Source organism: Siphateles boraxobius, unplaced genomic scaffold (assembly GCF_051911475.1).
Source record: "Siphateles boraxobius isolate OS27281-9 unplaced genomic scaffold, OSU_SipBor_1 130, whole genome shotgun sequence".
NCBI classification, from domain to species: domain Eukaryota; kingdom Metazoa; phylum Chordata; class Actinopteri; order Cypriniformes; family Leuciscidae; genus Siphateles; species Siphateles boraxobius.
This window is the reverse complement of record NW_027508734.1, coordinates 1,139,719-1,155,624: the sequence shown is the minus strand read 5'-3', so window position 1 is coordinate 1,155,624 and position 15,906 is coordinate 1,139,719. Positions and strand designations below refer to the sequence as shown.

At 46.2% G+C, this 15,906-nt stretch overlaps 1 protein-coding gene across 1 annotated transcript in view; it reads right to left on the bottom strand.

The window, feature by feature from the left end:
- LOC143737866 (uncharacterized) overlaps positions 1–8,696 on the bottom strand; it is a 41,548-nt gene extending 32,852 nt beyond the window's left edge. Inside the window, exons 1-3 of the mRNA XM_077229725.1 lie at positions 8,491–8,696; positions 8,225–8,302; positions 7,946–8,024 (exon numbers count right to left, since the gene is read on the bottom strand). Coding sequence (XP_077085840.1) covers positions 7,946–8,024; positions 8,225–8,302; positions 8,491–8,696 — 363 coding nt within the window. The remainder of the gene's footprint in view (positions 1–7,945; positions 8,025–8,224; positions 8,303–8,490) is intronic.
- Between the last annotated feature and the right edge of the window lie 7,210 nt (positions 8,697–15,906).

The following is a 15,906-nucleotide window of genomic DNA, read 5'->3' as shown; positions in this document are numbered from 1 at the left end:
CATGTACATGGACCCACACATAATCGTGGACACACTCTAGATTTACTTATCAGTAAGGGTCTAAACATTTCATCGATTGTTATTAAGGATGTAGCACTGTCTGATAATTTTTTTATTTTCTTTGATATATTGATCTCTCCTGCCATTGAAGCTAGATCTGTGTCTGTCAAGAAGAGATGCTTAAATGAGAACACTAGTGTACTATTTATGAAGGCTTTATCTTTAACACCAAGCATATCTGCTGACTCTGTTGATTTTCTCCTTGATTCTTTTAACTCAAAAGTTAAGAGTGTAATTGATGATATTGCTCCTGTGAAAGTCAGGAAGAAGAGTGGCAGACAAAAAGCACCTTGGAGAAACTCAACAGCAGTGCAAAATATGAAAAGACAATGCAGAAAAGCAGAGCGCATGTGGCGGAAGACAAAACTTGTAGTCCAAAATAACATCTACAAAGACAGCATCCATGCTTTCAATAAGGAACTAGGCAAAGCTAGACAGACTTTCTTCTCGAATATTATAAACAGCAATATAAACAACACGCGCACTCTTTTTGCTACTGTAGAGAGACTGACAAACCCCCCAAGCCAGATTCCCAGTGAAATGCTCTCAGTGAGAAAGTGCAGTGAGTTTGCTTCCTTCTTCTCTGAGAAAATCAATAATATCAGAAAGGTGATCAGCTCATCCTTGAGTTGCGCTGGGGTCAGACAGATCAGACAACAGCCTAAGAAAGTAGTTACTATGTCTGATTTCAAAGAAATTGATGGCAAAATTTTGGAAGAAACCGTACAGCACCTAAAAACATCAACCTGCGCCCTTGACGCACTTCCCACATCTTTCTTCAAAAATGTGTTACACAGCTTAGAAGCAGATCTCCTAGAAGTGGTAAATGCCTCACTTCTCTCTGGGAGTTTTCCAAACTCCCTGAAAACTGCAGTTGTCAAGCCCCTCCTGAAAAAGAGCTTGGATCTGGATAAGACCATATTATTTAAACATATCTTTATTACGAGGATTAACCCCTTGAGATGAAACATCTAGTTTTCGAGGGGGTCCTCCAATACATCAAAGCAAAAAAAAGAAAAAAAGAACCAAAACAGCAGAGAAAATATCACGATCTTAAACAGCACAACAAAACACAACAACACACACACACCAGCTCAACACACACACACACACCAGCTCACAATGCTCAACCCCACCCCACCCAACACGATCCACATAGATAACATGACAGAAAAACAACCACATAACTAGCATTGCACAAGGTCAAGGACTAGAAGTAACACACAAAAAAAACATTGAGGATGAAAATTACTATAATAATAGATAAATTAATAAAAATAAAGACATAAAAATTAGAAATAGTTAACTCATGACCAATGAGACCCATGGTCAAACAAACAAAACTAAAAACAAAGACAAACATTCCGAAGATATTCCATGAGGGCCCTTCGAAACTCTGTAAATTATTTATTATTAGTATTATTATTATTTTATTTGTAGACAAAAGGCACAATACATATTAATGAACATTTTTCACAAATGTAAATATGCCTGATTATAGCCATAGGTTAATTTCCATCTGCAGACCCCTAAACAGGTAGATGTTACACATAAATACATACAGACACACTAATGCACAGGCTACATACAGAGAAGCAAGGACAGTAACAGTGATCACAACATATTAGGACAAGCCATATTACACTGACCCCTTTTACACAACCCTCCTATTACACAATCCATATCACACTAATATATTAATTGATATAAGTAGTGTAGAACATTATATAGAAACTGTGTCTATTCCTCGCTTAGTGAGGCCAAAAAATAAATCTAGTGTAGGATCTAGCAAAAATCTTATTGTAATTAAACCAGAAAATCTAAATATCAGTGAACAAAAACAATTTCTAAAGCTAGGTCTTCTAAACATTAGATCGCTCACACCTAAGGCGGTTATTGTAAATGAAATGGTCACAGATAATAGTTTCGATGTACTTTGCCTTACTGAAACCTGGCTTAAACCAAATGATTATTTCGGTCTAAATGAGTCTACTCCACCAGGATACTGTTATAAGCATGAGCCCCGTCTGATCGGTCGTGGCGGCGGTGTTGCAACAATCTATAGAGATATTCTTAATGTTACTCAGAAAACAGGTCACAGGTTTAATTCGTTTGAAGTACTTGTGCTAAATGTTACGCTCTTAGATGCAAGAAACAAATCCATATTATCTCTAGCCTTGGCTACTGTATATAGACCTCCAGGGCCCTATGCTGACTTCCTAAAAGAGTTTGCATACTTTCTCTCAGATCTATTGGTCAATGTCGATAAAGCAATAATTGTTGGAGATTTTAACATACACGTAGATAATACAAATGATGCATTAGGGGCTGCGTTTACAGATTTATTAAACTCCTTTGGGGTCACGCAAAACGTCAGTGGTCCCACTCATCGTCTAAATCATACACTAGATTTAATTATATCATATGGAACCAATCCAACTGTTATAAATATTATACCGCAAAGTGATGATCTCACTGATCATTACATGGTAACTTGTATAATACGTACTGCTGAAATTTGTCATGTTGCGCCACGTTATCGACCAGGCAGAACAATCGTTCCAACCACTATAGATAGATTCTCAAATAGCTTACCTGATCTATCTCAGCTGCTCAGTGCACCCAAACAAACAGATGAACTAGAGGAAATGACTAGCAGTTTGAGCACCATTTTCTCTAGTACACTAGATATTGTTGCACCAATTAGATTAAAAAAGGTTAGAGAGAAAACTAAAGCACCATGGTACAACAGTGCTACGCATGCAATCAAGAGAGAAACTCGTAACTTAGAGTGTAAATGGAAACAAACTAATTTAGAGGTCTTTAGAATCGCGTGGAAAGACAGTATGTCACGTTATAAAAAGGCTCTAAAAGCAGCCAGGGCTGAGCATCTCCGCAAACTAATAGAAAATAACCAAAATAATCCAAGGTTTTTATTCAACACCGTGGCTAGACTAACAAATAAACAAACATCACCAGAGCAAAATAATCCATTACAATATAGTAGTAATGATTTTATGAATTACTTCAATGAGAAAATAGAAAGCATCAGAAACACAATTGTAAATATACAATCCTCTATGATGTCTTATGATTCAGCCTCAATTAAGGCCCCTCTGGAACAACTACACCGCTTTACAACTATAGGACAGGAAGAGCTAAATAAACTTATCATTGCATCTAAACCAACAACATGTTTATTAGATCCAATACCCACTAAACTACTGAAAGAAGTGTTACCTGTAGTCGAAGAGCCTCTTCTTAATATTATTAACTCGTCTTTATTTTTAGGTCATGTTCCAAAAATATTCAAGCTGGCAGTAATAAAACCACTCATTAAGAAACCGCAATTAGATCCAAATAACCTAGCAAATTACAGACCCATCTCAAATCTTCCATTTATGTCTAAAATACTAGAAAAAGTTGTGTCAGCTCAATTGTGCTCTTTCTTACAAGAAAATGATATCTATGAAAAATTCCAGTCGGGATTCAGACCGCATCATAGCACAGAAACTGCGCTAGTTAAAATTACAAATGATTTACTTTTAGCTTCTGACCAAGGCTGTATCTCAATACTAGTTCTACTCGATCTTAGTGCTGCGTTCGATACTATCGATCATAAAATACTCTTGGATCGACTACAAAACTACACTGGTGTTCAGGGACAGGCATTAAGTTGGTTTAGATCGTACTTATCAGACCGTTACCATTTTGTCTGTTTAAATGGGGAAAAATCAAAGATAACGTCAGTAGACTATGGAGTGCCGCAAGGATCGGTGTTAGGCCCTCTGCTATTCTCAATATACATGCTGCCACTTGGTAATATTATAAGAAAACATGGAATTAATTTCCACTGTTATGCTGATGACACTCAATTATATATCTCATCACGACCAGATGAAAACACTAACTTATCTAAATTGACAGAGTGTCTAAATGATATAAAATGCTGGATGACGTGTAATTTCCTGCTATTAAATTCAGATAAAACGGAGGTACTACTTATTGGTCCAAAAAACTACCCACAAAATCCCTTACAATACAACTTTAATTTAGAAGGATGTCCTGTTACTTTATCCACTACAGTAAAAGACCTGGGTGTTATACTAGACCGCAACTTGACTTTCAAAAATCATATTTCATATATTACAAGAACAGCCTTTTTCCACCTTAGAAACATTGCTAAGCTACGCAACATGCTATCTGTTTATGATGCAGAAAAGTTAGTTCATGCATTCATGACCTCGAGACTAGATTACTGTAATGCTATATTAGCTGGCTGTCCTGCATCCTCAATAAACAAGCTACAGTTAGTGCAAAATGCAGCTGCTAGAGTTCTTACTAGATCAAGAAAATATGATCATATAACACCTATTTTATCATCTCTACACTGGTTACCTATTAAGTTACGTATCAATTACAAAGTATTCCTACTGACCTATAAAGCCCTAAATGGTTTAGCTCCTGTGTATTTAACAGACCTTCTATCGCCATAAAATCCATCGCGCTCTTTAAGATCACTAAATTCGAGGCTTCTGGTCATTCCTAGGATATCTAAGTCCACTAAAGGAGGGAGGGCGTTCTCGCATTTAGCTCCTAAACTCTAAAATAGCCTTCCTGATATTGTACGAGACTCAGACTCGCTGTCCCAGTTTAAAACTAGATTAAAGACGCATCTCTTTAACCAAGCATTCACTTAATGCTTAACCTTTGATACTACTGCTGAATCAGTTCGAATGCATTAACATTATGAACATCAGCTATGCTAATTATTTCCCATCTGCCTTTCTGCTGTTATCTCGGGACGCTAGTCCCGAGGTAAATAGCGTTCGTCAGCTCCAGTTTGTATCCAGCCTCTCACGGAGACTTCAGATGCCCCAACGCCTGTGAAGAGACGACTCGACGCCTGTGAAGAGACGACTCAAAGCTGGCGATATGTTATGCCATAAATTAATACTTGATTAACTAACTGTATTTTTCTATGTACATTTCCGAAATGCAATTTCTGTAAAGCTGCTTTGAGACAATGTGTATTGTGAAAAGCGCTATACAAATAAATTTGAATTGAATTGAATTAATAATTCTATCCCCTTTATTTTTATAATACACTAACTCTATTTTACATCTGATATATAAACTAATGATTACTAAACATGCTCACATATTTGTGTGTCCCTCAACCATACTTTTAAACAACTCCTAAAAATCAGAAAACTTGTACTTTCCCTCACTGACTGAGGAATACTATTCCAGGAGCTCACCCCCTGATATGATAGAGCGTCTGTGAAAAGGTAGTCCGTCTAAACGCCAAGTCACAGTCACCTCTCATAGTGGCTCTAGTCACTCGAGACCCGACAGTACTGATAGACTTTTGTTTAATAAAATCACTCAATGGTGGAGGCGCCAGACCACGTATAACCTTATAGATTAGACAGGCTGATTTAAATAATTTGAAATTCGCGAAATTTAAAAACTTATATTTAACTAGAATATTACAATGATATTATGACGAAGGTTTCTTATCTAATATTTGCAATGCTCTTTTGTAGCATACTTCAATTGGCCCAATAGCAGCATGACTCGTATAAGACCAACTTGTGATACAGTACTCAATATGAGCCAGTATCATAGAGTGCAAGAACGTGATCGCTGCTGTATCCGTTAATGATGTACGAATCTGTTTAAAGTTCCGTAAATTAACATTTACAGTTTTCACAACTTTTTTACGTGTTTTTTAAAAGATAATTTCGAGTCTATCAGAACTCCCAGATACCTAAATTCCTCAACATTAATTAATTCTTGTCCACCCAAGCAAACTTTTACTGTGGCCACAGTAGTTTTAGGTTTACTAAAAAACATTGATACAGTCTTTTTAACATAAAGACACAAGCATGAATCAATCAGCCATTTTTACAAATCATTTAAAGCAAATGAAAGCAGATGGGCTGCATCATCAGCAATTTTGGCATGTGCAAAAATTACCGTATCATCAGCATACATAATCGTGTCGACATTTTTGCACACATTAGGCAAATTATTCACATACAGTGAAAATAGCAGAGGTCCTAAGATTGATCCCTGTGTATATTGAAGATAGGGTGACTTACAATTCTTTATTTGCACACATTGTTTTCTATCCGATAAATAAGACTGTATCCATTTAACTGTTTGATTACTAAAGCCAAATGTTAACAGTCTAGACAAGAGCTTAAAGTGATTCACAGTATCAAACGCACGCTTAAAATCAACAAAAACAGCAGCAACATAACTGTTTTTATCTAAATAAAACTTCACCTTCTCGACAAAAACACAAACAGCCGTTTCAGTCGAGTGAAGAGATCGAAATCCAAATTGCATAGGGTGCAGACCCGGATTGGAATCATTAAGCTGTACAATGATAGTGTCACCGGGGTGACAAAGGCAGGCGGAACCTTTTAATCACAGCCGGGTTTCCGAGGGGAGGGATTTCCGGTGTGGGACCCGGAAGACTCCAGTTCCGGAAAACTCCGAGCAGAGACGGAGGATGATTAGTTGATACAAAACAGGTGCGGGAGAGGATGATTGCGATCGCGATTGGGACGCGTTGTCAGTTGGGAAGGATAAAAGGACATTTCATCTTCAATGAAGGAGGAAGGAGAGAGGAATAGCGGCGGGAGATATTCGGGTGAATCTGGAGATGTGGAGAGGAGAACTGTGGCGGATAAGAGATAAGTGCTGTTGATGTTTGGAGTGAGAAATGAGAAATCTGGTGGAGGACGTGATGAGAAGATAAGTGTTGTTGATGTTAGGACTGTGATATGAGAAATCTGTTTGGAGGATGTGATGAGGCTGCATGAAGTGTAATTTTGTCTTTTTGGAGGAAGTTGAATGCCCCACGCTCCATTGGAAAAAGTCCAAGAGATTGAGAGAGGTGCAGTGGACCAGACCCCCTGTCTCCGCCCTAGTTTGTGAGTGACGAGACTTTGCAGTGTTGTTCATTAATGTAAACACGTGTGCAGATTTGTGCGAGTTGCAGTTGAGCACGAGTGGAGGTGTAATGCAGTGACATTGGGGAAGCGGTCCTGGCTGTGGAGACATCGTCCGCGACTCATTGGATGGAGACCGGTGGAAGAAGTCATCTAGTGGTGAAATTCTCCTTTTCTCCTCTTTAATAGTTACGGGGCATTGTGAAGTGTTAGCTTTGCTGTGGAAACCTCATCTTCTCTCTGTCTGAGCCCTGTGAATGGAACTAGCTTTGCTGTGGAATCCTCATCTTCTCTCTGTCCGAGCCCTGTGAATGGAACTAGCTTTGCTGTGGAAACCTCATCTTCTCTCTGTCTGAGCCCTGTGAATGGAACTAGCTTTGCTGTGGAGTCCTCATCTTCTCTCTGTCTGAGCCCTGTGAATGGGACTAGCTTTGCTGTGGAATCCTCATCTTCTCTCTCTGTCTGCCGGAGCCTTGTGAGTAGAACCAGCTTCACTGTGGAATCCTCATCTTCTTTCTGTCTGAGCCCTGTGAATGGAACTAGCTTTGCTGTGGAAACCTCATCTTCTCTCTGTCTGAGCCCTGTGAATGGAACTAGCTTTGCTGTGGAATCCTCATCTTCTCTCTGTCTGAGCCCTGTGAATGGAACTAGCTTTGCTGTGGAATCCTCATCTTCTCTCTGTCTGAGCCCTGTGAATGGAGCTAGCTTTGCTGTGGAATCCTCATCTTCTCTCTCTGTCTGCCGGAGCCTTGTGAGTAGAACCAGCTTCACTGTGGAATTCTCATCTTCCCTCTGTCTGAGCCCTGTGAATGGAACTAGCTTTGCTGTGGAAACCTCATCTTCTCTCTGTCTGAGCCCTGTGAAGAGAAAGACAGTTCTGCTGTGAATCCGAGAGAAACAGTTCTGCGGGTAATTCTTACCTGTCCTCTACCTGTCTGAGCCCCGAGAGGAGAGCCAGTCCTGTGGCTGATTCCGTATTCCTCTCCGTCCACCCGAATCCTGTGAAGAGAGACAGTTCTGCTGTGAATCTGAGAGAAACAGTTCTGCTGATAATTCTTACCTGTCCTCTACCTGTCTGAGCCCCGAGAAGCAAGCCAGTCTTGTGGCTGATTCCGTACTCTCCGTCTAGCCGAATCCTGGGAAGAGAGAGACAGTTCTGCTGTGAATCCGAGAGGAACAGTTTCGCTGATAACTCTTACCGGTTCTCTGCCTGCCTGTGCCCCGAGAAAAGAGCCAACTCTGTGCTGATTCCGTACTCCTCTCCGTCCACCCGAATCCTGTGAAGAGAGACAGTTCTGCTGTGAATCCGAGAGAAGCAGTTCCGCTGATAATTCTTACCTGTTCCTTGCCTGCCAGAGTCCTGAGAAGGACCAGTTATACGGCTGAAACCTCACCTTCCTCCAGTTGGCTTGAGGTTGTTTTTACTTAATTTATTCAATAAAGATTCTGTGTTTTTCTACATTACTTTGCCTCTGTGTCCTCTGTGGTGTTGGCTCCTCGCGGTGGTACGTGAGTCGGGGGCTGGGACGGCCGGTCATCTGGCGTCCACTCCTCCCCCGACCCGGTGACATAAAGTGGCGTAGTCGGCAGGGTTGTTGCCACCGCGAGTTGAAGCGGCCACAGGTTCACTATGGCCGACGAAGAGATGGTGGCTGCAAGACCGCAGGTCATGCCCGTGTTTATGGGAGCCCCTTGGGCCCAGCGTTATGGAGGACCGGGATCAGAACTACATCTCCAGGACTGGAGGACGCAAACTGAATACCTGGCTGGCCTCCAGGGGCTGAGTGATGCACAGAAGATACAGTTTGTTCTGGGCTCCCTGGAGGGAGAAGCAAAGAGGGAAGTTCTTGCTGCACCCAGCACTGCACGAGCCACCGCCAAGGCCATCTTTGACTTTTTGGCGGAACTGTATGGGGATACTACCCCCGTGGCCGCCCTTCGGGCTCAGTTCTTCAACTTTCGACAAGGTCCTAGGCAAGCCTTACGGGCTTATGCGTTGAAGCTACGTGAGCAGTTTGTTCGATTGAAAGGGCGACCCGATCATGGTCTGGGTGATGGAGATTCCTTATTGCGAGATCAGTTCGTTTTGGGGCTCCGAGACGGGCCTATCCGACAGAGTATAAAGCTCCAGCTCCGCCGAGACCCAGCGTTAACTTTTGAAGATCTCCGACAGGAGGCCTTGGCGTTGGAGATGGATCAGGGTGAGGCAACTGACCCACCGGTGTGTATGGCTGTTGGTGGTGCCTCTACTCCAACCGTAGATTGGAAACAGAAGTTGCGTGCAGAACTGTTGGAGGACGTCAAAGGACAGATGGCTGAACTATCTAGGACCCTCCTAGAAGAACTGCGCCGGGGACAGCTCCGTGGCCGGGATCGATCCTATTCCGAGGGGAGCCGAGAGCCCGGACGGCGCCCTGGACGACCGGCTAATCCGAGGTTCCAGTGGGATGGTCAGGGCAGGCCCATTTGTAACAGCTGTGGGGAATCAGGACATTATAGCCGTCAGTGTGGCTCCCGACGCAGTTCCCAAGAGGGTTTTTAGTTGTGCCGGCCACTGCGGGTCAAGTGGCCGGGACCCCCTTAAATGACCCCCTTTCTATGCCTATCCTCCGAGACGACTGGGTTGGACGTTGTCCAACCGTGAAGATTCAGGTTAATGGGGTGGAGATTGAAGGTTTAGTCGATACCGGTTCCCAAGTCACGTTATTCTCCGAGAGCCTGTCCAGGGAACTCTTTAAAAACCGACGACTTCAGGAGGCGGAGTCCTCACAACTTGTGTTGAGAGGAGCAAACGGGCTAGACATTCCCTATACCGGCTATGTGATGGTAGACTTCCATGTTCAAGGGGTCCCCGTACGACAAAAAGGAGTTGTTATCGTTAGAGACCGCTGCTTGGGTTCACATCGAGCATTGATTGGCATGAATGTCATTTCGGAATGCTGGGAAGAGCTGTTCCGAAACCGGCCGGCCCAGGCCCCTTCGGTCCCAGAGCGACAGGAATGGGAGCGTATTCTGGCTGACTGCCGTAGGATTCAGGCGGCTAACCGCGAGGAGGATCGCGAAAGCATTGGGCGAGTAATTTGCCGGTTTGGCCTGACAGTGCCAGCACGAAGCGAGGCAGTGATATGGGCTCGGCTGCCTCCAAGGTCTTATGGCGTGGACGACTGGGTCCTCCTCGAACCACATTGGGATTGCCAATCCATCGGAGTGGCCCGAGGGCTGGCTGTGGTCCATCGGGGCCGGGTCTCGGTGCGGGTACGGAACGTTAACCCGTATCCTGTCGTCCTTCGCCGCCATCAACGCCTGGTCCGAGTCACCGCGGTGCGTTCCCACCAGGTGAGGGAAGAGAGAGACGTTTGCTTCCGTCAAGTGAGCTCTGTGGTAGTGGAAGTGGCTGTTAGATCGGTAGAGCCGAGGAATGACCCCCAGAGAGGTGGAATACCGGATCATGTGGCAGGAGATTCCTTAAAAGGAGAGGGCCTGGAAGAGGAACAACAACTCCAACTCCGAGACTTTCTGGCGAAATGGCAACATGTGTTCTCTACCCACGATGAAGACTATGGTTGTACGGGGATTGTCAAACATCAGATTCCTACAGGCGACGCGGCACCAAGCAGAGAGCGGTATCGGCCGGTGCCCCCGACGCTTTATTCAGAGGTTCGCACCCTGCTGAAGGGGATGCTGGATGGAGGAATCATACGGGAGAGTAGTAGCCCTTGGGCGGCCCCAATTGTGCTAGTGCGGAAAAAGACCGGTGCCTGGAGATTTTGTGTTGACTATCGGAAGTTGAATGACGTGACGAAGAAGGACGCATTCCCCTTACCACGCATTGAGGATTCCCTCACTAGTCTGACTCAGGCCGCCTGGTACTCCACGTTAGATCTGGCCAGTGGGTACTGGCAGGTGCAGGTGGACGAGAGGGATAGGGAGAAGACTGCCTTTACCACTCCATTTGGGCTCTTTGAGTGGGAGCGGATGCCGTTTGGGCTGTGCAATGCCCCTGCGACTTTCCAGAGGCTAATGCAGCGATGCTTGGGAGGGCAGTTAGTTGATTCAACCTTGGTCTACCTCGATGACGTCATAGTATTCTCGCCAGACTTCGCCTCCCATCTGCTCCACCTGGAACGTGTGTTCCAGGCTATGGAAAAATATGGATTGAAGTTGCGGCCGGATAAATGCCAGCTATTTAGGAGTGAGGTGCAGTTTCTGGGCCATCGGGTCAGCGCTGCAGGGGTGTCCCCTGACCCGGAGAAGGTGTCTGCCGTCCAGGGCTGGGAGGTGCCAAAAACTGTCCGGCAAGTAAGGTCCTTCTTGGGCTTTGTAGGCTACTATCGACGTTTCATCAAGGGGTTTTCGGGGATTGCCAAGCCCCTGAATCGACTCCTCGAAGGTACCGGACGCTCCCGACCCCGGGGATCTCCCTCCGTGGACTGGGACTCGGCGTGTGAATCGGCTTTCCAAAAACTCAAGCGGGAACTCCTTCAGGCCCCGATCCTGGCGTATGCTGATTTTACTCAGCCGTTTATCCTATACACCGACGCAAGTAATGCAGGATTGGGAGCTGTACTCGCACAACGACAGCAGGGAGAGGAGAGAGTTATTGCATATGCCAGCCGGAGTCTCCATCCAGCCGAGCGGAATGCCTCCAACTATAGCTCTTTCAAGATAGAACTTCTGGCAATGAAGTGGGCGATGACGGAAAAATTTAAAGACTACTTATGGGGAGCGAAGGTGATGGTGGTGACCGATAACAACCCCCTGGTTCATCTGCAGACAGCCAGATTGGGAGCGGTGGAGCAGCGTTGGGTGGCCCAGCTGGCAAATTACGATTACCAGCTTCAATATCGACCAGGTAGAGAGCATACTAATGCGGATGCGCTGTCCCGACTCCCTGTGCCTAACGAGAGTGGGCGAACCGTACCCCCTACTTTTGAACCGGAGGAAAGACTGCTAGTGGGAGTGGTGGAAGCCCCCGGAATCCGGTTGGAGGGAGTACCCACTGGCTGGGGATGGGACCCAGGCCGGTGGAAAGAGTTACAGCAGAGGGATGTTGACCTGGCAAGGGTGCATGCTTACCTGCAACAAGGTTCTAGGCCGGGGGTAGAAGAGAGGCAGACTCAAACCGTGGCAGTAAGGAAACTCATGGGGCAGTGGAAGAGACTCAGTTTGAGAGAGGGGGTGATCTGTCGTTTTATTCAAGAGCCAGTAAACCAGGAGGCAGTATACCAGGTGGTGGTGCCAGAAGAACAGCGTTTGGCCCTGCTGGAAGCCTACCACACGCACACAGGACACCAAGGACAAGAAAGGACATTATCCCTGTTAAGGAGGTATTTTCACTGGACAGGGATGGAAGCGACGGTCAGGGAGTTCGTTCAAAGTTGCCCCCGGTGTGTACTTTTTAAGACCAGGAAAGAGGCAAGAGCTCCCTTGGTCCCCATGTGCCCTAGAGCACCTCTGCACATCGTGGGGATGGACTTCTTAACGCTGGGTCGGCCCACGGATCGGTACCAGAACATCTTGGTAGCAACTGATCTATTTACCAAATACGCATGGGCTATTCCTACCCCAGACCAAACAGCTGTTACCACTGCCGGTGTACTCTGGCGAGCTATTATCCAGCCCTTCGGGTGCCCCGAGACTCTTCACTCGGATCAGGGCCCGAACTTTGAAGCTAGGGTTGTACAAGAACTGAGCCGCCTTTATGGGTGCCGGAAGACTCGCACTACCTCGTATCACCCCCAAGGTAACGGGGGGTGCGAGAGGTTCAACCAGACCCTGTTGGGGTTACTCGGGACCTTGGAAGCCGACCAACAGAGTCAGTGGGAGGAATGCCTCCCTGCCCTAGTACAAGCCTATAATAACAGTGTACACAGCACCACAGGTTATGCCCCGGCATTCTTGATGTTTGGGAGACACATGCGGTTACCGGTTGATCTGTTGCTGGGGACTAAGCCTACGGAGGGAGTTCAGAGTACGACGGAGTGGGTGGGTCGTCATCATCGGCAGCTCCATTACGCCTACCGTCGGGTTACGGACCATCTGAGCGCAGCAGCAGCCAAAAATAAACGGTTGTATGATCGGACAGCTCGAGAAGCCCCCCTACTGCCCGGAGAGCGAGTATTGGTGCGAGACAATCGACGCCCAGGGAAGGGCAAACTCAGCGACCGTTGGGAGACTGTACCGTATGTGGTGGAACGCCAACAAAGGCCTGATCTACCTGTGTATACCGTTCGCCCTGAAGGAAGGCTAGGCCCTGAGCGGGTACTCCACCGGAATTTGCTTCGTCCTTGCCCAAATTATTTGGCCCCGATGGAAGAGGCCCCTGAACGGTCTATGACCCCAGTAGCTCCATCAGTGGGATGGGCCGTGGTCCCAAGGGGCCCCGAAATCGAGGCGGTAAGAGCAGTCCCCTTATCCCCACCTCGACGTTCCCAGAGGGACAACCAGGGGAGGCCACCCCAGCGATACGGCGAGTGGGCCGAAGTTTCCCGGTCCTAGGGACTAGTCCCGAATGGCAGGGGGGGATGTCACCGGGGTGACAAAGGCAGGCGGAACCTTTTAATCACAGCCGGGTTTCCGAGGGGAGGGATTTCCGGTGTGGGACCCGGAAGACTCCAGTTCCGGAAAACTCCGAGCAGAGACGGAGGATGATTAGTTGATACAAAACAGGTGCGGGAGAGGATGATTGCGATCGCGATTGGGACGCGTTGTCAGTTGGGAAGGATAAAAGGACATTTCATCTTCAATGAAGGAGGAAGGAGAGAGGAATAGCGGCGGGAGATATTCGGGTGAATCTGGAGATGTGGAGAGGAGAACTGTGGCGGATAAGAGATAAGTGCTGTTGATGTTTGGAGTGAGAAATGAGAAATCTGGTGGAGGACGTGATGAGAAGATAAGTGTTGTTGATGTTAGGACTGTGATATGAGAAATCTGTTTGGAGGATGTGATGAGGCTGCATGAAGTGTAATTTTGTCTTTTTGGAGGAAGTTGAATGCCCCACGCTCCATTGGAAAAAGTCCAAGAGATTGAGAGAGGTGCAGTGGACCAGACCCCCTGTCTCCGCCCTAGTTTGTGAGTGACGAGACTTTGCAGTGTTGTTCATTAATGTAAACACGTGTGCAGATTTGTGCGAGTTGCAGTTGAGCACGAGTGGAGGTGTAATGCAGTGACATTGGGGAAGCGGTCCTGGCTGTGGAGACATCGTCCGCGACTCATTGGATGGAGACCGGTGGAAGAAGTCATCTAGTGGTGAAATTCTCCTTTTCTCCTCTTTAATAGTTACGGGGCATTGTGAAGTGTTAGCTTTGCTGTGGAAACCTCATCTTCTCTCTGTCTGAGCCCTGTGAATGGAACTAGCTTTGCTGTGGAATCCTCATCTTCTCTCTGTCCGAGCCCTGTGAATGGAACTAGCTTTGCTGTGGAAACCTCATCTTCTCTCTGTCTGAGCCCTGTGAATGGAACTAGCTTTGCTGTGGAGTCCTCATCTTCTCTCTGTCTGAGCCCTGTGAATGGGACTAGCTTTGCTGTGGAATCCTCATCTTCTCTCTCTGTCTGCCGGAGCCTTGTGAGTAGAACCAGCTTCACTGTGGAATCCTCATCTTCTTTCTGTCTGAGCCCTGTGAATGGAACTAGCTTTGCTGTGGAAACCTCATCTTCTCTCTGTCTGAGCCCTGTGAATGGAACTAGCTTTGCTGTGGAATCCTCATCTTCTCTCTGTCTGAGCCCTGTGAATGGAACTAGCTTTGCTGTGGAATCCTCATCTTCTCTCTGTCTGAGCCCTGTGAATGGAGCTAGCTTTGCTGTGGAATCCTCATCTTCTCTCTCTGTCTGCCGGAGCCTTGTGAGTAGAACCAGCTTCACTGTGGAATTCTCATCTTCCCTCTGTCTGAGCCCTGTGAATGGAACTAGCTTTGCTGTGGAAACCTCATCTTCTCTCTGTCTGAGCCCTGTGAAGAGAAAGACAGTTCTGCTGTGAATCCGAGAGAAACAGTTCTGCGGGTAATTCTTACCTGTCCTCTACCTGTCTGAGCCCCGAGAGGAGAGCCAGTCCTGTGGCTGATTCCGTATTCCTCTCCGTCCACCCGAATCCTGTGAAGAGAGACAGTTCTGCTGTGAATCTGAGAGAAACAGTTCTGCTGATAATTCTTACCTGTCCTCTACCTGTCTGAGCCCCGAGAAGCAAGCCAGTCTTGTGGCTGATTCCGTACTCTCCGTCTAGCCGAATCCTGGGAAGAGAGAGACAGTTCTGCTGTGAATCCGAGAGGAACAGTTTCGCTGATAACTCTTACCGGTTCTCTGCCTGCCTGTGCCCCGAGAAAAGAGCCAACTCTGTGCTGATTCCGTACTCCTCTCCGTCCACCCGAATCCTGTGAAGAGAGACAGTTCTGCTGTGAATCCGAGAGAAGCAGTTCCGCTGATAATTCTTACCTGTTCCTTGCCTGCCAGAGTCCTGAGAAGGACCAGTTATACGGCTGAAACCTCACCTTCCTCCAGTTGGCTTGAGGTTGTTTTTACTTAATTTATTCAATAAAGATTCTGTGTTTTTCTACATTACTTTGCCTCTGTGTCCTCTGTGGTGTTGGCTCCTCGCGGTGGTACGTGAGTCGGGGGCTGGGACGGCCGGTCATCTGGCGTCCACTCCTCCCCCGACCCGGTGACAATAGAGTTGGCGACCCATTTCTCTACTATCTTAGAAAAGATAGGAAGTATGCTAATAGGTCGATAATTAGCAGGGTCTAATTTATCACCTGATTTATATATTGGTATGACATTTGCAACCTTCCAACTCAAGGGGACGACTGCCTGCGTGATTGACAAATTAATAAGATGGGTCACAGGCACCAAAATACAAGATTTTAAAAGTTTCAATTCAATTCAATTC